Here is a 23,478-nt window from a genome sequence, read left to right as displayed (position 1 = left end):
CCTGAGGGAGCACGGCCGGGCCCGGCTGCGGCAGCAGGGCGGCCCGAGCGCCGGCCCGCCCGCGGGGGCTCCTGTTGTCAGCATCACGGAACAAAGACATTTCAGGGTGGGTTTCGAAAGAGCAGCGCGTGGCAGGCAGCTTGTCACAGAATCAGTTGAGTTCAGACCTCAGAGACCACTGAGCCCAACCTGTGACCAAACACCGCCGTGTCAACTGGACCATGGCACTGAGTTTTCCTTAAACACCTCCGGGGACGGTGACTCCACCCCCTCCCTGGGCAGCCCATTCCAATATCTAATCACCCTTTCCGTGAGGAAATGCTTACAAATGTCCAATCCAAACCGCCCAGTTATGAAAAATATTATTCTTAAAGTGTAGGTGGGAACATCGAGAGGTCTGTCGTGGCTGAGAGGCTCCCAGAGGGCTGATCCTGACATGATTACTGCACCCCTGGCAGAGGTTTGTCCTCTTGGGAAGGTTTTCACCAGGGAGCTTGTATTTCAGTTAAAGGTAATTTTGGGGGTTTTTTTTAGAAAGGGTGGGGAAGAGACTGAAATAATCCCTTCCAAGCTATGTATTTCCAATGAAAAGGTATCCCTCCATCTCCTACATACATCTGGACAGAAAATCATTCTGAATTTCAAAGCTATAAATTGATTTATTATCAGAAAAAAAGAAAAGCCCAATAGGAACAAACTGAGGTCACTATTTTTAAAAGTATTGAAAGTGGGCATTTCCTTGAAGCTAAGGTGAAAGATACGGGCCAGTATTTTTTGAAGTCCACTTTACAAAATGAGTTGATTAAGAATATCTCAGTTAAAAACTGGTCATGTAAAAACATCACATTCCATTGTAGAAGCATGAAAAACTCGTAAGCTTTGCAGACCAAAAATGTAAGCTGAAAAAGCACAGGAAAAGCTGCTGATAAAGTTGATGGAACTTGGATAAATGCTCTAAATGCACTAGCTTTGACTTTTTTTCTTTTACTTTTAGAGGTTCTAGAGTCTTAAGTCCTTGTCTTTGATTTATGTGGTGTATAAATAAATGCTGTGTGTAAAATGATTCATAGAGCACAAACCTTCAGCCTTGTGCATGGTTAATTGTTGATGATTGCATTGAAATCAAGAGGACTATTCATAGTGCACACATATGTGCAAAATACATGACTTATTGTCAGATGATTATAGATGCACCTAATGCCTTGCATAAAGATCACCAGTAACTCTTCCAAGTTTTTTTTTCCTTTTAAGCACTGTGTTATTTAGTATATCATTTGCACGATATGAGATAAAGTAGAAAAAGCAAATCCACAGAAGCAAGGAATGTCTACCATCTAGGCATAAACTTGGCAAGGTGGGTTGTTGTGCTTTTTTCCTGCTTTCATCTGCCTTCTTTTTTCATCAGCTAGAGGAAAAACTTTGAAGTGTGGTTATAAAACAACTGCAAAAATAACACTGAAAGCCTGCATTTCAGTTATTTCTCTAGGCTTCATATCAACTGCTCTCACCACAGCAAGAAACATTCTAATTGTCATTCCCCTAAGTTCTCCTTGGCATCTGATAGGCAAGTGGTATTCTTTCTGGCTCATTTCACATCACTGGAAATAAATAGTTCCAGAATAGAAAATGGATTGACTGTGCATGAGCCAAAACAGAATCCAAACTAGAAGAGCTTATGCTCTTCACTGTGTTGTCTGCACTGGGCAGGGGAGTGTGTAGTAGTAGATGATGTAAATGATGCCAAATGAAACAGGTGTAATGAGAAACAAATACAGCACTCTTACCCAGTCGTTTTTCTATGAGGATGAAACCTATTTTGTCATAATTAGCAGAGACTGTATTATCTGTCACGTGTCCCACAGGCTCACCAGGGCACCCCCGAGGAGCAGGGGGCCCAGTGTGCCAAAGCAGAGGGGGGCAGTGCCAGTGTGCTCTGTGCTCGCAGCTGCAGCACGGGGCTGGCAGTGCCAGGAACAGGGAAAGGGTTTGTGTCCCAAGTTTTAGTGATGGCAGGTTTTGAATTGTCTTCTCTCCCCACCATCAGTCCCAGCCCCTGCACTGTTCTTCTCATCATTCCTTGTAAGAGAGGCTTGCCAAAGCAGGAGATGCTTTAGCACTAAGGAAATGAACTGTATGGATCTGGGAAATAGTATAGAAAAGATTTCACAGAAATAGAAACATTTATCACATAAACAGAAGGATACCCTATAAAATAAACACATTTGAACACCATAGAGGTATCATTACACACAAAAAGCCATATGTAGACATATCACATAAACAGGCATATTTTTGACCTGCACCTTCTTCATGCTGTTGTCTCTAATTAGAGCTCCCTTTCTGGTCTCACTGCTTTACAGATACATTCCTTTCAGCAAGTTCAAAATACATTCACTGCTTTTGTATTGTTCAGTACTTCTGATTGAATGACAAATGTGTAAAGCTGTAGCAATGGATGCACGTTTACAATGTGTTGTGGGAAATGTTTGAGTGGAATGGAAGGAAATATCAGGAAGGGTACCTGGAGAGAAAGTACACATTTTTGTAACATTGAAAACATTACACAGGCAATGAACTGTTGAATTAATACCAGACTGGGATGGAATGTAAAGCCACACTGAAGTAAGAATTGATCTTTCCATTTTTCTTTACCAGCAATATTCTGTAGTTTTGAGGTTCCTACATACACATCTGCTGAAGATGGCAGGGGAGGAGGTTACTCTATGCTCCCTAGTGGAAGCTACTTGTCTTCTGTGCTTCTAAAATGAGGGAAGGAGCTGTTTATTATAATAGTTTTCCTTGTAGATTACCAAGCAATGTGTAAATAAAGCTGTTTATTCTTACATACAACTATGCTGAAAAGGTTTTTATCCAAAATATACTTTGATTCCTAACTCTGGCTGAGCTCCAAGAATAGGAGCCTGGTGATAAGTGAGGATGCTGGGGTTATCAGTACATTTCTGGAAGTTATTTTCATTGCTCTGGATGTGGAAGACTAATTTATAGAAGTGAATCTGATGTAAAATAGAGCATCATTTTATCTAAATTATATGCAAAGGCTTGACTATGATACACAGTGGCTGCTAATGGGAAAAAAATTGCAATTTTTTTAGCGCTTGTGGCTCAGTTAATTATCATTCCCTTACTTTTTTGTGTGTTCTTCCCAGTTTATGCTATCGTACTGTGTATGTATTCATTGACAAAGGAATGAACATTTCAGCTGTGTTCCTGGTTTTCAGTTGTGAAAGCACTGGTCCTTTTCATCTTTTCAAATAGGTTTTAGCCATTTTTAGCAGTCAGCAAGCACTGACGTTTCTAATGTTAAAGTGTTTTCATCTGCTCCCTGAGTGTATGCATTTGCGACTACAAAATGATGAGGTCTTTTTTGAAGAAAGAACACTGTGATTTATTTTGGAAGCAGCTTCTGTAGTTCTGGAACGGGCTACCACTGCAATCCTTTGTTCTGCCGCGAACCTGTGAAAATGTCTTCCTCTGATCCCTAGGGATTCGTTGGTGTTCTGTGTCTACAAGTGCTACGTTTCGATATTGAAAACGCTCAGAAACAGCTTACATGCTTATTGTCATTTTTGCTACTGCTTTTTTAAATCCTAAATTTTAAAGAGCAGGATGTGCTGTAATTAAACTTTCCATGTCCTCTCTTTGTCGTAAAGAGAGTCACTGACGACTGTGCCTTTGCTGCGTAATTCAGCGCCGCGGAAAGGCTTTAAGCAGACGGCAGTGAATCACCGGCCTCCCGTGCGGGACCGAGTCTGCCCTCACACCCAGCCCGCGTGTGCAGGCAGGCTCCCAGCCCGGTGTGCGCCGCCAGGGCCGCGGGGCTGCCCCGGGGCCGTCCCACAGCCGCCGTCCCACAGCCGCCGTCCCACAGCCGCCGTCCCGGGGCCGTCCCACAGCCGCTGTCCCACAGCCGCTGCCCCGGGGCCGTCCCACAGCCGCCGTCCCACAGCCGCCGTCCCACAGCCGCCGTCCCACAGCCGCTGCCCCGGGGCCGTCCCACAGCCGCCGTCCCACAGCCGCCCCCGCGGCCCCGCCGCTGCCCCCCGCCGCCGAGCGAGGGGCCCGCGCATGCTCCGGGCCCGGCCCGCCCCCGGCTCCTCCCCGTGCCCGGGGCCGCCGGCGGGGCCGGGCTCGACCATTTCTGCGGGCGCGGGGACGAGGGGCCGAGCCCCGGGCGGCGGCGGCTTCCCCGAGCTTCAGCACCGCGGGCCGGACAGCGCCGTCCGGGCCGGCGGCTCCCGCGGGCGGCGGTGCCTGGCAGGCCCCGGCGCGGGGCTGCGCGGCCGCACCATGTTCCTCGGGCTGGCGGTCGCGCTGCAGCTGCTGGCGCTGCTGGCGAGCCGGGGGCACGGCTTCCCCAGACCCGCGGGCACAGGTAAGCGCCCGCCCCGGAGCCTGCTCGCCGTTTGCTGCGGATGGGGAAAGTTCTGCAGGGTAGAGACAGAGGATGGGAAAAACTTTCCTTCCACTTGGCTAAAAGCAAGGAGATCCTAAAGCAACAATATTCGTGGTGCAAGACACCGATCACTGAAGTTGCAATCTAATATTAAAGTGAAGGGATAGGTGCTGGTAGAGGGAAAAGCTCTGAATTTTGTGAATCTTTTCCAAGCAATGTTTTCATCCAATCTACAGCAGTGTCTGCACAAGTCTTTCTTGCTCCCTGTCTCCTGCGGTATTCTGGATGGAAGAGATTTTTAATCTCTTGGTTGTGCCAATCCGATTATTGCTATTTTAGTCAATCTCCTCCAGCACTTTTTCCCCTGATTCGTGAGTTTTCTGATCAGAAAGAGATTGCTGAGCCTATATCTGTATTTCTGTCTTCTGCAGAATCTCTCTTTCTGCCCCAGTCATGCTTTGTTTAAAGGTTTGACTTTTTTTATTGTGTTGTCATTCTTCTAGGAACACTGACTTTTTTTTTTTTTTTGCAAGAACTAACAGTTGGCATCCCATTTAAGACATCATGTTTTATGGGAGAAAACTATAAATTAAGAAAAAAATGTGCTGTCTCTTTGTAGTTGCATGTATCATATAACTGAGCATATATATATATGTGTGTGTGTGTGTGTGTTTATTCTAGATAAAGCTATACACAACAGACAATTAAGTGTAGAAAGACCTTTGGAGGAACAGGTGAGTGAAATAAAAAATATTTAAATGGGGTGGTTTTTTTTTTATGAAGCTCCTATAAATATTTTTAGCCTTTCAGGTAGTGGATCCATGAATATCATGAACAGCTAATGAATGGGTGAAAAATAGATTTGTCAGTAAAGCCCATTATCGATGGGGTTAGATACAAAATAGGATTTCAATCATTATTAAGGACTGGCATATAGAGTTTCACTGTCCAGTATTCTAAAAGCAGATTTTTAGCTCCAACAGCTCACAGATATGCCACCGCTTTCTATTGACATCCTATGGGAATATAGCATGAGCTTGGAATGAAGAAGGAAAATGTAACTGGTATTTATCTTAAAATGGAAAGTGTATTGCAGCTTCTCATAATGTCTGATTCTGATCAGAGGATGGGTGGTGCTGACAAAAGTGCCAAGCGCTTATTCCTGTTCTACTTATTCAGTCAAACTTCTTACTAAGAGTGAAAAGCAGGCATTAAGCCTTCTGCTGATACTGGTGAATTAAGAGGTCATGCATTTTGTTCCTTCTGCCTGTTTGCTGTTTTGTTTGCTTTATTTTTCTGTATTAGATTGCTGAAGCTGAGGCAGACAAGAATAGGAAAATAGCTCCCACAGGTAAAATATTTTTTCTGGTTTTATAGCAATATTCATCATGGTATTCAAAGAGGTATAAGATTTTATGTTATGTGTGCATTGATATATTTTCCAGAAAATAAGCCAGAGTTCAGGAATTATTCCTTTGTTGATGACCTGAACCTGCTAAAATCAGTAGCAGAAAGAGAGAGGAATGAAAAGGAGAGGGAGTCAATTAGAAGCTCTTTGTATGAACAGCAGCTGGCCATTGATGATGCAGACTCCACCAAGAACCGCAGGCTTGTGGATGACTATGACTCCACTAAAAGCGGGCTGGATTATAAATTCCAAGGTATCCCATAATCATCTTTCAGTGACTTCTAGGTTAGATTTCTCTTGCAAACTGATTGCCTTCATGAATGTTGTATTCACCACTAAACATGAGCTCTATTTGTTACTGGAGTGCAGTTTCAATTCTTTCCAGTTGTGGAAGCTTGTTGTATTACAGTTAGGTTTTGAAACACAGTACAAAAGAATTGCTCTTGATTTTAACAGTCTTCCATGGAGGGAAATCTGATTGTGTAATTTGTAATGCTTTTTAGCAATTTAGACTTGGCAGAAGGAAAATGGGACATAGTTTTGAATGAAAATATATTTATTCTCTTTTGTGAGGAAGAAGCACTACTACAGCTAAACCACATATATTGATTCCAAATATTATGTGCAGGTTTAGATAATTCTTATCATCACAAAGCTAAAAGAAATTACCAAAGGCCAAAGAATACTTGCCTTTGCTACAGGAGTAGTTAATTGATTTGTAGTTTAGGTGAGTCCTCTGAGAATTGTAAGAGCATTTAGCTCAGGATATTTTTAATTATATCAAAGTATGCTGATCACAGACCAAAGCTCACTCATCATATTCCCATTGTCATGATGATGTTATTTGCCATAGGTAACAATTACATAATTAAAAGTTAATTTGCTGAAATTCAAACGAGATCGTGTGCCATTTGTCATGAACTGTTTTGATCTAAGTGGCCATACAATGAAAGTAGATACCAGGAAGACACAAATAAATGGATATGGGAGCAGTGCTCTCTCATTCTACTAATTTTTTCTATAAACAGGAGAGTAAGCTCCTAATGTTCATCTCTGCTCTTTCAGGAGAGCCCGTCAGAATGACATTTTTCAGATGTGGAAAACAGACACAAAGAACTTTTCCTTGTGAATGATTTAATAGCTTGCAAAGTGTGTATCAAAATATATTCCTAATGTGTCTAAAAATGCAGTTTCGTTCTGAAGAGAAAAAGATGTGGGCAGATATTTTTTACGAGATGCTCAATCCAAATGAGTTAGGACAGTCAGCACACAGTGAAACTGTAATCCTTTCAGATGATCCAGATGGCCTCCATCAATTAGATGGCACTCCTTTGACTGCTGAAGACATTGTTCAAAAAATTGCTGCAAGAATTTATGAGGAAAATGACAGAGGAGTCTTTGACAAGATTGTTTCAAAACTTCTAAATCTGGGGCTAGTAAGTATCTCAGTAATTGTCATTCAGCTGTTTTGTGGATTGGTTTAATGCTCTTTCAGAAAACAATTTGGATGCAAACTTTGTCTGAAGCGAGTGGGACTCAGGCTCTAAGCAAATTTCTAGAGCTGTTTGGGCAGGCTAGTTAAGCTCTGCAATAACGTTGTTGTTTCTGTGATGTCTTTGCAACAAAATAGGCCAAACTGCAGAATGTTTCTGATGTTAAAAAATCATTCACTGATTGTACTCCTCCCATGTCTGTCCTCACTTTTCCTTTAATTTCTCTTCTGATTTTCACTGGGTGCTTTTCTATTATTAATTTCTTTTCTATACTTAAGGAGGAAAGGTCTGAGCTCATTCCTATCCACCTAATGCTAGTTAGTGTCATCAGCAAACACATAATGTTGCTGGCTAGTTGAGGATATATTATTTTCCAGATTTTTAGGAAGACTGGATTTGTCTCTGACCTCTGGATGTCTCAATGGCATTAGCCATTGCCATTTGGGATCCTTATATTTTAAAATACTAACCTTATCTTTTGAGCACTAGATTTTGCAGTTGGGTATTGCACCCCGCTGGTCACAGAGGGAGCTGTGGGACAGCTGCATGGGAGAGTTCTTGTTCAAGTGACAGCTGTTATGAAGCAAAGAGAAAACATTTTGATGATACCATGGAAAGCTATTTGCTTTTTTTCCCTTTCTATATTACTATATACTGTAGTAATTATTCCACTTCCCATAGATGTGTTGCAGAGCATATGTATTTCTATATACACACCATGGACACACATACAGGGAGGTGCCACGCTTGCAGCTCCATCTTTCAAGCTACACTCCACTATGTTAAGCCCTAAAGAGGTTTGGTTTGGAGGCTGTATGTGTGAATGGGTGGGGTTTATGTATACACACACATTTGAAGTGTATTTCTTTGTGTATATATATGTGTGTTATAAATGTAGATGTGTTTACATGTGTATATGTACACATGTATGCACACACACAGGTATTACACCTCATTAGGCTGTGCTCAGCTTTGAAGCAAACCTATTTTCATATTGATATCAGGTTTCATACTGATGTTTGAGCTAGAAAAAGCACAGTATCCTGTAAATACTCTGCACAAATATTTTAACAGATCACAGAGAGTCAGGCCTATACCCTGGAAGATGAAGTGGCAGAGGTTTTACAACAGCTAATTGCAAATGAAGCAAAGGATCATGAGAAGGAGTCTGAAGATTTTGATTACCCTGCAAGCAGAGCAGACAGTGATACAAAAGAAAAGCAACAGGAAAGAATGGTAATTTCTTAGCTAATAATTTTGTCTTGCTTGCCAAATGGTACTAGTACTGCTTTCTTTAGGGAATAGTTTGTTCAATCTGGAAACAAGAGGTGTTCTTAAAGAAATTCTGTCCAATAGGAAAAAGAATCATGAGTTACTTTAAAGTTTAAGCCAGATGTCAATTGAAATAACTTTGAGAAAATAATATAGTGTTAACCTTGCAATTGGGACAATGTTGGTTGTCCTTGAGGTTGTGATAGAAGGTTGTGATAGAATTTTTTGCTCTATTAACTCTATCACCAAAAGCAATGTGCTTATAGATATCTTTTTTTTATTATGTCGTATGTGGAGACACCAAGCAAATCTGATCAGGATAGTTTCATTAATGAAGAAGTTGATGATACACTGGATAACACATGGTCATCATCTAATGTGTTGGAAAGAAGAAATGAGCTGCCTTCTGAAGATAATTTTGAAGACCTCCAATATTTTCCAAATTTTTACGCATTATTAAAAAGTCTTAACTCAGGTGAGCTTGTCAGGTGTTCACAGAAATATTTAGGAAAAACTTTTAAAATTAAGATTCTCTGTTTTCTCCTGCTCTTTTCTCTTCCCCACAACTTCCCTAGTTGCAAGAGACCATGTACTTTGAAAATGTTCTGTAAGATGTATAGCAGAAACTAATTTGATTAGTGATTTTGATGGCAAAACACTGGGAGGAACAGCACTCAGAATGGCAAAGAGTGTGACCTAGACAGCCCTTGCCATCTTGTGCTGTGTGATCCAGGAGTCCTGAATTCTTTTCTTTCCCGTAAGGACACGATGAAAAACTGGCAAATGGTTTTCTCCAGAGATCCTTCCAGTAACATCCGTGTCTTCTAAGCCGACAGAGATACGAGTAAGCCACAGTAGAATCCTCACAGTGATGGTACCAGTAAATGAGTCTGAGCCTCCCAGCCTTTCCACAAACCACAGGGTTGCTGTTTATTGCAGTGAAAGCCCTGCACGTCTCTTCCTATTCCGGTGCTGGACATCACTGCCTTCCAGTTATTGCAGGCAAGATTGTGGCTCCTTGCCACAGCCCTGTGTCAGCACCCTCTACACACACCACATTCTGCAGCCACACACACTCTCCTAACTTTTGGCAGGGGGGTTCTTCTGTAGATCCCTCGTCCTACAAGAGCCTTAATATTGCTTCAAATTGTCCCCATAAACTCCTGAGTGGAGAGCTAAAATGAAAAACCTGAGGGCATATTTTGCTCAAGTCCAATCTACAAACTTTATATTTTTCTTCCTGTTCTTTTTAATTTTCTCATGGCAATTTTGCATGCTAGTTCTTCTCCTTTTTCTACTCACAATGCAGGAAGGTATGTTGGGGTCCACTGTCTGCACATCTCCTGCTTTATGTGTTTGCCTGTCAGGTTGTATCAAGCTGGAGGAGAGGGATTCAGTTGCATCCTACAGCTGTGTGTTAAATTGCAGGCAGCAGTAAAAAGCCTGTTCAGCAGCTCTCCAGAGCAGCTGGCCCTCTGCCAAGGCCGGGAATATGTTTCTGACTGTCCCTGACTGACAGTGCCCCTGGCTCTGTTGGGTCCTTCAGTGACAGCCTGGGGAGTGGGGAGAGCTTGTGTGACTGTGTGATGGGGGAGTTTCACACTGCTAATGCAGAAAGAGCAGAAATATTGTTCAGCACATAAGCACAGTGGGAAAAGAAAAGCTAAGAAGCAGGTAAGTGTGGGCAAAAATTGATGATTTTTATAAAAATAATTTTTTTGTATCCTATTCTGAAGTCATGATCCTCCCAGCCATGTAATGTTTTGTTGTCCCAGTATGTGAGTCATGGACTTGTGCACAGTAACAATCTCGTTTGGGACACTTTATATTTTTGTCACTGAACCCATGGATCTTGTAGGAGAAAGGATCTCTTTTTCATACAGAGCCAGACTGATCTACTAAATAGTTCAGCAACAAATAAAAGAAAAATGACAGAGATTGTGGAAAACTCTACCTATATCTGCTCCCTGACCATAAATTTGAACTGTCAGGTCACTCCATCTTTGTGTGCTTAGTGTTCTTAGCTGTAAAATGGAATTAATACCATTGGCCTTCCATAACACAGCCCTGCAAGACAAAAAGCTGTAAAGAACCAGCCCCTGATGTTTTAAAGTATATTCAGCTGTACTTTGCAGGAACAGTTTTAAAAGGAACATATATGTAAGTTCTCTTTGCTAATCCAGCACAGCATTTTCTCTTTCAATGAGTAGGTCATTCTTTATGCATGAGGTTTGTGCAGTTTGCAGAACAGTTTTCCCAAGTTGCCTCAAGTCTGACTAGTTTTGCTTCATCCCCTCACACAGAGACAGAGACAAAAGAGAAAGAGACCTTGATAACTATCATGAAAACCCTGATTGATTTTGTGAAGATGATGGTTAAATATGGAACAATCACACCAGAAGAAGGAGTTTCCTATCTGGGTGAGAGTACATACTTCATACAAGTGTTATTAGTGTTATATTCTTCCTCTACCAGTGATAATTATCTTCTCATCTTCCTTGCTCTTATGGAACCTGTTTCAGATTTGTTCGTTGAAAATGCTAAAGCTGCACTTCTAAATGATTGATCATTCCCTATAGCAATGTTCAATTCCATACTGCTTTAATATTTCCATCTAATGAAGAAAAGGTAATTTATCATATACACATTTGGAGTATTATTACACTTTCACATCTGTGAAGCACAATTGATTTCAATGACTTTATGTCAGAGGAAGGTTAGGGTTTTCTCTGTTCTATTAAAGTGGATTAGGTACCTGCATTTCCCCAAAATAATGCAGCACTTCAGCTCCTTTAATCTGTCATAGTAGGTAGCTGGAATAGATGAGACCTAATGCTAAAGTTGTCTACCTAGTAAAACTCCTTCCATCTGTGAAAAGTGTTACATCTTGGCACAGGAGTAGATTTTGAAGCACTCTTTCCTGGATCCATTTTAAAGTCTGTGGCTATGCAAGTTTTGTAAAATCGTTACCATTTCCTGAAGAGGGAATTTGGACTGGCCTGGTTTGTCTCTCACACACCTTTCCTGGCTTTGACAAACTCTGTTCCATTCACTGTTGCCAGCCTGTCTAGTTAAACAAGCTGACCTACAGAAGAAGGGCTCATCTGTACAAACTCTGCACAATCCTTTCATTTTTCTGAAGTATTCCTGGTCTGGATTAGTCTGAAATTTTTTGTTTGCATCAGGGCAATTTCTCAGCTTCATAAATCATCCTGTCACAGAGAGAGGACTGGCAATGGTCTTTCTACGTTGCAGACACCTGACTGATTGATTGATTGATTGATTGATGCAACTGTAACTGTACAGATTGATTATCAATTACTTGGCTACAAAAGATCCAGTGAATCATGACTCACATTCAGTGCATGATTGCACCTCCTCTCTAAAGAATTCGTGATATATCTGACCAAGGCTATCCCTTTATTTGCTGTAAGAAGTTTCCTTGAATTTTGGAATATTTGGACAACTTATGCCCCAATTCAGCTTTTTATTTCTCTGTCTGCCAGTACATTTAAAGAAAGATGCACATAAAGAAATGGTTGATTTTAAGCACAGTGGTTTCACTGTCATTCTACAAATGAAGATAGTGTGGCTTGATCAGATATTGCCAAAACTCAATAGGCTAAATTATCCCTGATACAAGACCATGCAGATAATGGAATTACACTAGGAATGCATTTTTCCTGCTAAAATTCAGGGCAGTTGTTCATATTGGCTTTCCTTTGAGCAAATAGATACTGTAACCCTGGAAACAAATTGCCATAATGACATAGTACAGAAGGCAAGGATTAGGTTAAGAGTTTCAGAGGTCTGATTTAGTCTGGATGTAAAGTAAGACTATCAACTGATGTATCCAGACTCTGCATAAATCACTCATTTGCAAGGCAGAGATGGATTTTGTGCTCCATCAAACTTACTGTAGTGGAAAAAGCTTTCTCATAGATTCTCAAGTTGCTTCTGTGGTATTCTTTTCTTAGACTTGCTGTTGAGAAATTGCTTTAAAGCTGACCTTCATTTATTGAGCTAATACTCTCAAATACTGAAGAAGAGCACCCACAGGAGCATGTTAGCTTCTTGCACTACCCTTAAGTGTGGCAGAAGTTTTATTGCCACTCTTATTCAACTAAAAGTTATATAGTTGGTAATAGTTGGATAGGTACTGTGTATCTTGGTGCAGTTTGGATTAGGGGATTGATACCCAGGTGTGCTTATTTATAGCAGATAAAGGAATTAGTATGAATATCTGTCAGAGAGAAGAATCAGTGTAAAAAATTGACAGCTTTTTGTTGTTTCCTCAATCCAAGATCAGTGAGCAGATTCTATGCTAGTCAGTGGAAAATACCTACAGGGTCTGTGCAGATGGATTACATCCTCTCTCCATTTTATTACAGTAGAAAACAGTCTAAATTAATTTTCCCCACTCTGTGACTGCAGCCATGCGTAAGCTATGCCTCTGAATTATACATTCAAAATAATAAATCTTTTACTGAATCAAGTCACAAGCTTTTTTTGCCTGTCACAAGGGTGCAGAGACAGTGAATTTGAATTCATATACCAGTAACAGCTGGCTTGGGATTTGGAAACCACAGCATTATGTCATCATCATTGTATCTTACTGTAGGGGAAAGTATTTTGCTGCAGCAGTGACTGATGTTATTGGGTTTAGCTTTAAGTTACAAAGGGTCTAGCTGCAGTGTGGTGCAAGAAAAACACAGATGCACGTACATGGAAACACAAGGAATAAGTTTATTTTTTAATACATATATTCAATATTATGTAATACATATTTAAAAGCTTTCCATATGCTAAATGTAACCTGTAACAGAATGCAGAAGGCCCAAACCAATGTATTCATATATATGGAAGAGGAGAAAAAGTAGTGCCTACCTTTTACAGTATGTGTTCAGAAAGTATAGCTCTGGAAGCATTAAAGAGAGCCTGTAACAAACCGATGGAAAATGTGTGTTCAGCTGAGGTGCATCTTCTTTGATAATTATCCTGCTGTGGCAAAATGCCACCATCTTCTATCACTCTTTACTTTCTTAGCTATGAATGCTGTTACAGGGAGCAAATTCTTCTGTGGAGTGAAAGCCTCATGATACGTTTCTAGCCTGTTCAAAGGCTTTCAGAAATCTTTCTAGAAAGACCATCTGCTCTCAAGATTCAAAGCTGCTTTGAAATCATTTTTGCAGCTAAAAGAATGGACAAATAATGTTGGTCCAGAAAGCATAAGGTAATAAATTATGACACAGGATCTCAGGAACACAGGTGCTTGTGAATTAGATCCAACTGTGGTATCAACTTATCCACCTTTGGGTTTGTTGGCAGCATCCAGCAAATGCTGCCCAAACAGCTGAGCTCCCCTTGCTTGCCCCAGCCTGCCAGAGGCACGGGCTGCTATCCCTGAACAGGCTGGCTTTTGGGAAGGACTTGGGACAGTTACTGAAATGATGTTGCTGTTGGCAAGGGTGCAGTGACAGAGGGGAATGGAAGTGTTGGAACACTTCCATGTAGCGACTAGAGGAAAGCAGCAAGAGGCTTTTGGATAAGTTATGACTGATTCAGCATAAAATATTTTATTATTCATGGCATTCATAACATTTATATTGCATAAGTAAATAGGTGATGCTCCATGCACAACTGAAAGGACAATATCCTTCCCAGTGCTGAGTGCTTCAAGAGAAAAAGAACTGTTTGAGCCAATAGCAAAACTGACTTTGATTTCAGCAGAGCAGAACAAGGCATGCATTGCACAGATGCTTGCACTGTTTAAATATTAGTTTGTGAGTAATATCATACTTTCCTTCATTTTCCTTCTGTCTGTTGAGTAACGTGATGGAGGAGACTCACTGTGATAGCTTTTTCACCAAGCCATCTATCACAGACCAGATAAATATTCAGGAAAAGCTTCATCTACACCACACAAAAGATTTTTTGTATGACAAGTGACTTTTCCTGCATATGCCAGGCTATTTAGCTACTTCTAAAATGAAAGCCTATCAGTCCACTACCATCTCGGTAAAAGCTCTATTTATAGTAATTATTTAAACTATAGTTTTGTAATAGATTTATTTTAATAATATTGTTGTCAGCTTAGAAACAGGAACAAATGGTTTCTGCCAGTTTGTTCAGATACATTTGTAAATCATCTCCCACTAATAAGACCAAAATAATGAGTGATTTTCAGAATCATTCTAGGAAATATTTGCAATTAGAGGCTTGGGGCCATAAAAAAATAGAGCTTTCAGAGAGGATAGGCAAATTCATAAGAGGCACCAGTGTGTATATATGAATTCTTTTTACACATTAGATTAATTATATCCTCCTGCTGTGTGCTGCTTACAAGAGTAGATTTGTAGCAAATTTATCTATTGCCACCCCAACCAAGCGAAAGATATGTTACCCAATAAACTATTACCCTAAAAATGCAAATTAGTTCTGTGCACATTGTAGTCTTGTGTGGAGTTCTCATTTATAGACTGGCACATGTAGCACAAACTTTTGCCATCAGTACTTCTCTATCTCACAGATACATAGAAGCTCCACCATGATACTGCATATAATGCATATTTTATTGCATCTTATAATTGAGGATGGTCATCTTGTTTTCACTTTCTAAAGGGCTTCTGTATCTTCCACAACTGGAGAAGAGAAAGCAGCAAAGGACTGGAAAGAAAATTAAGAACTCTGTAGCTTTGTCCTCTCTCAAAAGGGGATGCCGCTTTTTACCTCCTTGTAGTAAAGCATTTAGAGTACTGCAGCCACAGTGTAGAACACACAGCCCACAGCAGACTGGTTGGGGAGCAAACCCCCCTTCGTTTAGGAGGGAAATAGAGAAATCATTCCAGCTGATCAGTGTGCAGTGTTTGAGTCACAGCTGCCTCCCTCCGTAGACCAAACCAGAGCCACCTCTCACACCTCCTCCCTTTGGCTCTGACTCACTGTCAGAATCCACACTGTCCCCCGTGACTGAGTAGGAGATCGTGTTAGTTAGAAATGGGCATGAACAGATGTCTCTGTTTACCTTTTCCACCCCCATATCGTTTGTTCTTCATGGACAACAGGAAAGAAGAGCAAGCTGCAGGATGCAGGAGCAATAGGAGGTGGATGGTTCACTGGGAACTATTGCCGAGGAATACGAACACTCGTTAGTTTGGTCCTTTCCTAAAGAACTGTTGGGACATTGTTTTACTGTACTACTGTCTTCTAGGCAGACTGAGGCTGCATGAAAAAAATCAGGGGAAGGAGAAGAGGCAGAAAGTCTCCTGTGCTGATTTTTGACATGTGCCTGCCTCCCCATGCTAAGGAATATGAAATAGCTGTTGTGCATCTTATATTCATTCTTGGTACCTCCACAGCTCCACTTCTGACGAAGGCAAAGCTCTGTGATTTCCCCATTGTAGGCCAGTGCACAGTAGACACGATCTGGCCTTTTTCTGGGAGAGGAGAACTTGTTTGAATAATGTGATTAATGCCTAAAGTTCTCATCAGCACAGATGCTGCAGGTCAAAGATCTGATCCTGCTATTTATTTAGGTAGCCAAGAACAGGCAGAGAGCCAAGAGTGTGAGGCAAAGTGCAGATCACAGCCCACACTGGCATCGTCTTTCCTCGCCGTGACCATAAGCTGATGCTCCCTGATGCAGGCTGTGATTTCAGAGGGGTGAGGGAAGGTGTGGCTAAAGCAGAGCCAGAGGCTGCAGGTGGAATATGGGCAGTGTCATGTGGGCCTTTTCTTCATTTTGACCTGGGCGATGAAGGGCACTGACAGTATTTCATACAGGGAACCATTCATGCATAATACCATCTTTTTTCTTTTTAAAATCCTTTTTTCCAAAGGTCTCTTTGTAGCTACTGTAGATTTTCTTCATAAACATTATTTAACGAATTTTTCCCTATCTTAATTTTCCTTTTGGTGATTTTCCTTACCCAGTATTTATCATGTGAATGATGCATAAAGCTGCCAGTGGGAGTTATTTAATTTCAGGCAGCTCTTTCCTCTGGTATTTATTTTGTATCTGATGAACTAAGGTCACACACATGCTACTGTACTGTGCTATATCTGAAAAGGAGAAATCAGGGACACCTTAGATAATAAGAGTAGAGTGAATACTGAGGAGCAGCAGTGATTATGTAAAGTATATGCAAATAGTTAAACCCAAGATGAATTTGCATGGAGGTAAGATAAGAGGATATGGGGACAGAGAGTGTGCAAAGACAGGCAAGACTGGAATCGAGGAAGTATATTGGTTGCAGACCCCACTGCACCTTTATAGCTTTTCTTTCTGTAACCTCCTCCAAGTCTGTCCCCTGCTACTTCTGCATTTGCACAAACACATGAATGTGGTCTTTTCCTCTGCTACTTAGATCTTATCTCGTATTTTCCCCCATTCAGACTCTCACTGCATAATAAAACAAATGGGTGGCTATGGTGTGAAAAGTGTATGACAGCTGACCTCACATTTCTCGAGAACCAGGACCACTACACACTACAGGAAACTGCACATCACCTGAGGGTGGCATTGTGTGAAGGCGTAGTATTTTCAGTAGCCACAGGATTGAAATCTTCTCAGATATGTTTTGGGAGAGATCCAGTAGTTTTAGTATCATTAATTGCTTTTCCCACTGCATTACATGACTATCAAATCATGTGTTAAAGAACCCAAACAAATACAGTTTGTTCCTTTGCTTATGACTATCTACCGTTTAAATTTGCACTTATTTCTTGCAAATATATTGCCTCTTCTTCCACTTCCCTTCTCTACCTCTTCTATGCTTTCCCAGCTGGATGGAAATCTCCATCTTCTTATAGTGTATTATTTGACAAATGTATTCCTTGGTTTTGCATCCTACCAAGTGGTTTGCATTTCTAGAGGAGGGTAATGCTTTTATTTTTTCTCACTGTATTTAGTAGCTCCATAACCCCCCCTACTTTCTGAATTCAGTGTCTTTCTGTTGACAGTTGAGCACAGAGGCCGTAAGTTGTGATTTGAGATGATTACGTGGGTGTGGGTTAAGAAGGTGTCACTGAACATTCAAAATTGAGCTCCATCCCACTCCTGCAGGAGAGGCAGCTCTGTGCTGCTCCAGTCCCAAACCATCACACTTGTAAAGGGCATGCTGTGAAAGCACGTAAAATGTGTGCACAGGCCATGGAGCAGCTCCAGGATGGGAAAGGATTAGCAAAGGACTGCACTACACAGCTCTAAGAGACCTGGACTAATGCAAAAGAAATGCCTGTAGAATATTAAAAGGATAAATCTGAGAAATTGCCTGTGAGGTAGGGAATTTAATAAGGGTAATAAAGGAGACTTGGTCAGAGCTATTTTTACCTCAAAGCACACCTGTTTAATTGTGTTTTACTTGTGGAGTTGCTTTTAACCTGATTGCCAAGTGATACTGCTTCTGTCTTAATTTCAAATCACTCTGACCGTCTTGCCTGTAATCCCTTTACAAGTGATGCCATGACCTGGGATTCGTCACCTGACATGTCACTCCTCATGGCAGCATTAGGCTTCAGACACACATCACAACAAATCAGTCAAACAGGGAGATTCAGAAAGAAAATGCTTTATCTTGACATGTGAGGCAGGGAGTTAGAGAGGAGCAGGAGATTTGCAAGGGTGAGACCCATCTGTAATTCCACAATGGAGGGATTTCTCTTGTTCGTCACAGTTTTAGCAGTTTATGTGACATATGCTTGATACATCTATAGCTGACCAAAGGTCAAACTCTGCTTTTGGCTACTTTGGGGAAAATCCTGTGGATATTGACAGTTCTTGGACATGCACTTAGCCAAAGAATTAATCAGATATGCTCTTCCCACAGAATAGTCCCAAGCAAATGCTGAGATGTCCAGAGATTTTTCACAGATGGAAAACACCCTTGCAAACTCTTAAGGATCATAAGGAGACAGAAAAGCCCTGGGAGAACTGTGTTTTTTTAATATCTGAAATATGTGCATCTCACACAAGAAGTCATCAGCACAAAGCTTTCCAGCTGAAGCAGTTGGAGTGTATGAACTCATTAAGTAAACTAATGTTTTAGTTAGTGTTAAAAGTGATGTCAGGTACCTTGATGATCCCTTTCCTCCTTTAATAAACACAGTCTTTTTATGCTGTATGAAAACAGAACAGCAAAGCAGGTCTTTCTGTGGAAGTTTAATGACATAGAATCTCAGCTTCAGTCAATTTGATGAGGGTAGAATGTGAAGCTGCCTCCCAGGTACAGGACAATTATGCAGAAGAAAAAGCCCTTTGCAGGAAAATTTGCGAGAGTCTGGAAAACACCATGAATCAGTATATTGAGAAAGGTCCATTTCAGGCTTCCATTACAAATTCCATTAAATACTCAGATGGATACGTTAGTTTCTGCCTCTCTAATAAGAACAAAGTAATTTAATTTGTAATAGTTATTCACGTAGTATCTTTTCCCATTAATTTAGAGGGTGTTACCGCAGTGCATTCTCCCAGACTAAAGATAAGCATTCTGGGTTTATGCAGTTCAGATTTTTGGATGCCCAACTTGAAGGACTTCAGAGTTTCAAAAGTGCTGGGAATTTGCATTTTCAGGTGGAATTAGGAGGATCTATCAGTGTGTAGGAACTGGGCCTAGGACGTCTCAGGATGCCTACTCAAAACAGAAGCCCTCCTGCAGCATGAATGCTTCAGTGAGTCATCCCAGATCAAAGAGCAGGTTAGAAAGTGAGGCAAGGCAGAAACCAGATCTTGTGACTCCGGCTGTCTGGTTGGATGATGCGATTATCCTGCTCTGCAGAAAGCCGCCGCCGCCGGGGCACTGACCTATTTACCAACGTAGGTCACTTCCATTAGCTCAGTAGTTATTGTTCTGTTGTTTTAATTAGTGCCATTTCAAATAAGTGGCCAGCTCTGTGGAAAGGTCAGTACCTTTCTAAGGTCTTCCTCTGTGCAAATTAGGTTGCTAAGGAAACGACACCGGAAAAGTAATCAATCCTTGTTAGACCTGCGCTAGGACATGCGGTTGCTTAGCTGCTGGCCAGGCACGGCTCACTCGAGAAGATGACTCACTCCATCAGTGTCACTGAGAGCAAACCCTGGCCAGCCCGGGCCTGGCCACACGTGGCAAGTACAAACATGTTTTGAAACAATACCAGCTGTTAAAGCATTAATTTTGAAGTGGAGCAAGGGCAATAAAACCTGTTCAGGAAGAACTGGGATTATCTGGTAATATTCTCTCCAGGGTACAAGTGTAGGTGCATCAGACAAGCCCCACAAACGTGGACTCTGTCACTCAGGAAATACGGCTGATTATAAATGTTCAGATCCGTGTTGATGGGTTATCCAGCCGGCAAGGTAACTCCACCACTTCTCCCATCAAATGTAGTGCTTGTTAGAAGGCCTGTCTTGGGAGTTTGTCCATATCCTTACTGACAAAACAAAGCTTTGAAAGTGAACACGGCACTTACCATATTCAATCTGGCTGTAGTGGCAAAGCTCAGGGCATCAGTGGTCAGCATTGCCTTGTTACACTTCATGGGGCTGGAAGGCAATTCTGTACTCACAAAGGAGTGATAGTGCATGAAATTGTTACCCAAATCAAAGGACTCAGAGGAACTGTACAATTCCTGATGCTATTTATAGAAGTTAATAAATAATGGAAGAATATAAATCCTGTTGCCTTCAGTAGCACATGCTGTGTGTGGATATGTGTACAACTTTTAAACACTACAATCTATCAACAGAACAAAAACTTTTGGAAATATCAGTATGCAGACATTTAAATCTAAAGATGTCCTGGCAGGTTGTAAATCTATCTTGTGGTGGAGTCTTTTTGTTTCCTGCTAATAGAACCTTACTGCCTAGATGCAGACACTTTTAAGGAAGAACGTGAAAGGCACTTATGAATCAATGCACTTACAAATGTGTGATATTTGAAATTTTTAAATACTTTTATCTTTTAAAATACGGTGTTGAGACTTAAAATTAAGCCTAATTTAATAGAATATGCTGGATTAACCTCCAGAATCAGTGACATTTTTGCATTTGCATGAATTAGTGAAGGAGAATAATCTATTCACTTGAGTTTACAAAGGTTTTTTAAGTTTTTGATTGTGTAATCTTATCCTGAAAACTGTACCTCTTGCAACAGAGAAATCCTTATACTCCTCTTGAAATACTAGTATGGTACTGATTCAGGATAAAAACCAGAATCTTAAGATCAACTGAAAGACATGTTTACAGTCCTTTCAATAAGCTTTGGATCAAGTGATTAGTGATACCACCACTCTTAATTCTAGCTTGTTTTTTATTTCACCAGGATGTCTGATCCACTTGTAACACAGCCCAGACCTGTTTTGTTTAGGGCATATGGGGCAAGGTCAGAAATCACATTAAAGGGATATGTACCGAATGAAAATATTCACAAAAAAAACATGATGTGATGTAGAACTGAGAGGGTGCAGTCAGGCAGGGTGCCAAAAACTACTGCTTACATTTTAATTTTATGTAAATAACAAAATACAGAGGATGCAGGCAGACAGGATTATGTGATTTCTCATCAGATGGGAAGCATAATTGCTTCTGGTGATCTGCCACAAAGAGAAATATGCTTGCTAAAAAACTACCCCTTAGGTTGCAGTGCTCAGTATCTTTCTGATGGAAAAAAATTCTCCCAGCTGATGGATAGAATACTGGCCTTATGCAGAAAATACGAATTAAAATATTATTAGCCTTATTATATCTATTCTGCCACAGTTGCCACATCTCATGCTGAAAATTTCAGCTGTTAATAGAAAAGGAATTTTCACAAATTTTGAAACTTAAGTCTCTCAAAAATACCCACCAACAAGAGAATGTGTATGAAATTTTGAATCCATATTTAACTGACCCTTTAAAAAGCTGATAAAGGGAAGGAAAATTCTACACCATGTCCATAATATGACTGAGGAAATATGGCAGATTGTATGGGGATCCGTATTTTGAATATCTACCAAGTGTGGTATCAAAAGGACTTTCTTTCCCACATAAGCATACAATGTTTATATCTGAGACATCCATCTTTATGGAGAGGTGCTTTTACTTTCAAATTAGATGAATTCAGCCCTGAAATTTGCATAGAAATACATTTTCTGGTCTTCTAGAGCTATATACATGGCCACAGCTGTCTAGTTGGTTTTCAGGTAAATGCTTGACTTTAGTGACTTTAGAAAGTATTTGTTTTAATCTCTTCAATTTACATGTTTATTTCATCTAAATATAATTTAAAACCTTTTACTAGACTTCTTTTCTAATGAAACCATATAAAATCCAGACACATAGGCAGTTTGGGATAGTGTTTTCCCACCAGGATGAAGCACATATTTCATAGTCTTGTATTCTTTGTGAAGTTAATTAAAGCCTTTCATTGCTTTCATCAGAATAAATTGCTACAGATAGTTATCTGTATTTTGTGACTTACGTGACTGAAATATGGAGTATAGATGCACACTTTCACTGTCTTTATGCATGTTGGCTCTATTTGGTGCTCTTACTGTCATGACTCAGTTGTTAATTTTTTTAAATAAGATTGATCAATATTCCATAGAGTTGTTTGTTCTTTTATAATTGGCTCTGCATTAATTGTTCAGAGGCAAGGATGAAGGCTGTTCTTTTAGTTTTCTACTTACCAGTCAGACTGGTGTTGGGGACAATATAGTATAGATTCTGCATCTTATCCATTGAAGAATAACTGGGGTTTGGTTTTGTTTTGCCTTGATTTCTAGAAAACTTAGATACAATGATAGCTGAGCAGACAAAGAAGAAGCTTGAAAACCCTTCCACTAAAACCAGGACAAAACTAACAGCAGGTACTTATTCTCCAATTTTCTCTCCTGGAATAACACTTCTTTTTAACCTATTCAGTTAAAAGTTGCTTTAGCAAATTGCTGTAGCAGCCAGACTGCTTGTTAAAGCCACAGTCCCTCAAGGACCTGTAGCCACAGCTTGGTTATCTAAACACACAACAAGGGAGAAATTTTCACTTAATTGTCCAGTCTTTGAGAAGTCTTTTCCTTCACTGGAGTGCAGACATTACACATATACAAAAGCAAGCTGTATCAGTGCTTTTTAATACTTAAATAATAATGAAAACCCATTATTTGTCAACTTGGGATCTAGCGAATGCCAATTTCATATAACTTTTCTCTGCACAAAGAAATGTGCCTTTGCATTGCAGTCACCTGTATTCAGCTATTGTTTGTAGGAGCAGAAACAGGCATTCCTCTTTCCAGAGGTCTGGAGTAGAGGTGACCTTTAGAAACCTCTTTGAGACAGGCTCCAATGAGGCTCCTCCTCAACCATCATTCAAAATGCTTTACTTGCCAAAGATTGTATTGATGTGATTGAGAAATGTTCTTGGTACATTTGATACAAACTTGTTTGCTCTTGTTATTTCTTTAGACAAGAGTAGTGAAGAAGCAGACAGTACAAAGCAAGAAGCAGCTAAAATGGAAAAGGAATATGAAGTTTCGAAGGATTCTACAAAAGATGAAGGACAAAATGCAGCAGGAAACAGTGAAGAATCTGGAGGTACAGAATAGCCATTTCTTTTCCTACTATGTGTGCTCCAAGTGATTGGAGTCTTTTCCTCTCTTTGGTATTGATTTTCCATTGTGTTAGCATAAATATCTTCAGTCTATAGTCACTGGGAGTCAGCACACAACAGCTTGATTCAGAAGTGTACTTACCTACCAAGTTTTAAACATATGACACTATAGCCCTTGCTGAGCAGATATTCACAGAATTCATAGACCCCTTTAGAACAATATGAAATGCAGTTTGACACAGTGCAGAGAGATTTTGCTGCTTTGCATCTGTGGCTTTTCAGTGAAATCAGATGGCCAGAATATTCAACAATCAGAGCAGGCCCATTGAA

The 23,478-nt window shown here is 40.6% G+C and overlaps 1 protein-coding gene across 3 annotated transcripts in view; it reads left to right on the top strand.

Annotated features, from left to right (window-relative positions):
• The first annotated feature begins 4,105 nt into the window (after positions 1-4,105).
• SCG3 (secretogranin III) overlaps positions 4,106-23,478 on the top strand; it is a 28,479-nt gene continuing 9,106 nt past the window's right edge. The window contains exons 1-10 of one of the 3 annotated variants that reach the window (XM_048318350.1): positions 4,106-4,393; positions 5,096-5,148; positions 5,720-5,765; positions 5,860-6,075; positions 7,116-7,258; positions 8,390-8,551; positions 8,885-9,062; positions 10,891-11,007; positions 22,328-22,411; positions 23,004-23,132. In XM_048318350.1, the coding sequence (XP_048174307.1) occupies positions 4,309-4,393; positions 5,096-5,148; positions 5,720-5,765; positions 5,860-6,075; positions 7,116-7,258; positions 8,390-8,551; positions 8,885-9,062; positions 10,891-11,007; positions 22,328-22,411; positions 23,004-23,132 (1,213 nt within the window). In that variant the 5' untranslated portion in view covers positions 4,106-4,308. The remainder of the gene's footprint in view (positions 4,394-5,095; positions 5,149-5,719; positions 5,766-5,859; positions 6,076-7,115; positions 7,259-8,389; positions 8,552-8,884; positions 9,063-10,890; positions 11,008-22,327; positions 22,412-23,003; positions 23,133-23,478) is intronic. The other 2 variants (XM_048318348.1, XM_048318349.1) reach the window with 2 other exon arrangements.

Source organism: Corvus hawaiiensis, chromosome 13 (genome assembly GCF_020740725.1).
Source record: "Corvus hawaiiensis isolate bCorHaw1 chromosome 13, bCorHaw1.pri.cur, whole genome shotgun sequence".
Taxonomy (NCBI): domain Eukaryota; kingdom Metazoa; phylum Chordata; class Aves; order Passeriformes; family Corvidae; genus Corvus; species Corvus hawaiiensis.
This window is presented reverse-complemented; position numbering and strand designations above follow the sequence as displayed.